The sequence below is a fragment of the Oncorhynchus keta genome, chromosome 25 (assembly GCF_023373465.1).
Source record: "Oncorhynchus keta strain PuntledgeMale-10-30-2019 chromosome 25, Oket_V2, whole genome shotgun sequence".
NCBI lineage: Eukaryota > Metazoa > Chordata > Actinopteri > Salmoniformes > Salmonidae > Oncorhynchus > Oncorhynchus keta.
This window is the reverse complement of record NC_068445.1, coordinates 41,097,918-41,100,417: the sequence shown is the minus strand read 5'-3', so window position 1 is coordinate 41,100,417 and position 2,500 is coordinate 41,097,918. Positions and strand designations below refer to the sequence as shown.

Genomic DNA, 2,500 nt, shown 5'->3' with positions numbered 1-2,500 from the left:
GGAGGCAGACAGAAAGGGAGACAGACAGAAAGGGAGACAGTCAGAAAGGGAGACAGACAGAAAGGGAGGCAGACAGAAAGGGAGACAGTCAGAAAGGGAGACAGACAGAAAGGGTGACAGACAGACAGACAGACAGACAGACAGACAGACAGGAAGGGAGACAGTCAGAAAGGGAGACAGACAGAAAGGGAGACAGACAGAAAGGGAGACAGACAGAAAGGGTGACAGACAGACAGACAGACAGACAGACAGACAGACAGACAGGAAGGGAGACAGTCAGAAAGGGAGACAGACAGAAAGGGAGACAGACAGAAAGGGAGACAGACAGAAAGGGAGACAGACAGAAAGAGAGGCAGACAGGAAGAGAGAATTGTAAAAGACGTAGTGTGAATGTGAGAAAGAAGCAGTATGAAACAAAGTGTTAGAGAACAAGTGGCTGTCAGAGAGAAAGAGTGATGACTTCATGAGCAAGAGGATACAGTGTGGGTGGGAGTGGGGGGGGGTCCCTACTCACGCAGAATACTCTGGTACAGTGTCTTGGAAGGCAGGCAGGTCGATCACATACTCGTTGTAAAGCCACTTGACTTTGAAGTGAAGATTCATGTAGTCAGCACTCTTACACAGACGATGTTTCTCGTGCTCTGGGGATAGAAAACACACACACACACACACACACACACACACACACACACACACACACACACACACACACACACACACACACACACACACACACACACACACACACACACACACACACACACACACACACACAGTTGGTACACACACACACACACAACCACACACACCCACACACACTCACACACACACACACACACACACACAACCACTACACACACACACCCACACACACACACACACACACACACACACACACACACACACACACACACACACACACACACACACACACACACACACACACACACACACACACACACACACACACACACACACACACACACACACACACACACACACACACACACACACACACACACACACACACACACCACACACACACACACACACACACACACACACACACACACACACACACACACACACACACACACACACACACACACACACACACACACACACACACACACACACACACACACACACACACACACACACACACACACACAACACACACACACACACACACACACACACACACACACACACACACACACACACACACACACACACACACACACACACACACACACACACACACACACACACACACACACACACACACACACACACACACACACACAGTTGGTTAGCTTCTGTCTGTCTTAACTTCCATTCAAGAGGACCACAATGGAAATAAGTCCCAGACTTTGTTATCCTCCATGATTTTATTCATGTGCATGTGTATGACTTTTAAGTTTTATGTGTGCTTGTTTTTTTTTAAATGGTCGAATGGATAAACTAAACTAAACATAGGTTCACCCAAACGACATCTACAGTTACATGAACAGTATATTCCATATTCTACACAAGTGTCCCTGTTCTAATATACTGTTAGGCTCCAAACACGCCACAACTCAAATAAAAATTGCTGTCATGTTGAATTTGTGAAAACAATTGCAATATTAAGTGTTATTGTATATGAATTAATTGATGAAGCCATCTCCCTAGGAGGGCTGGGAATTGTCAGGGACCTCACGATGCGATATTATCACAATACTTAGTAGGGTGTCCACCCACTGCCCAGAGTGCGTGAAAATGAGCTTTCGTTATGACATTTCACTTCCTTACGTTACAAAATATAACATTTCCAAGACAAATGTGATTCTTGATGTTCTGTATCATTCAGTGGGGTCCTTTCTCTGACATCCCGTTAGCATTATATCCCCAAAAAATGTGTCACCGAATACATCCCATAATAAGCACCGAGCTCTCTTTGACAGAGTGGCACCGCTTTCTTGCAGCGACTTTTGAGGATTTTACACTGCGGACGTCTGCAAAGTTGTTTCCGCGAGTCGCAAAAAGCCAAATTAACACGATACCCTGTTGTTGTTCTTTTTTACCTTTATTCAACTAGGTGAGTCGGTTAAGAACAAATTCTTATTTTCAATGACGGCCTAGAAAAGGTGGGTTAACTGCCTTGTTCAGGTGCAGAACGACAGACCTTGTCAGCTCGGGAATTTGAACTTGCAACCTTTCGGTTACTAGTCCAACGCTCTAACCACCAGGCTACCCTGCTGCTCCCCTCTAACCACTAGACTACATGCCTCCTCTAACCACTAGGCTACCTGCCTCCTCTAACCACCAGGCTACCCTGCCGCACCCCTCTAACCACTAGACTACCTGCCTCCTCTAACCACTAGGCTACCTGCCTCCTCTAACCACTAGGCTACCTGCCTCCTCTAACCACTAGGCTACCTGCCTCCTCTAACCACTAGGCTACCTGCCTCCTCTAACCACTAGGCTACCTGCCCCCTCTAACCACTAGACTACATGC

The 2,500-nt window shown here is 46.7% G+C and overlaps 1 protein-coding gene across 1 annotated transcript in view; it reads right to left on the bottom strand.

The window, feature by feature from the left end:
* The window catches only part of LOC118377850 (protein unc-13 homolog B-like), a 135,911-nt gene that overhangs the window by 50,755 nt on the left and 82,656 nt on the right, over positions 1-2,500 (bottom strand). The window contains exon 18 of the mRNA XM_052479557.1: positions 515-641. Coding sequence (XP_052335517.1) covers positions 515-641 — 127 coding nt within the window. The remainder of the gene's footprint in view (positions 1-514; positions 642-2,500) is intronic.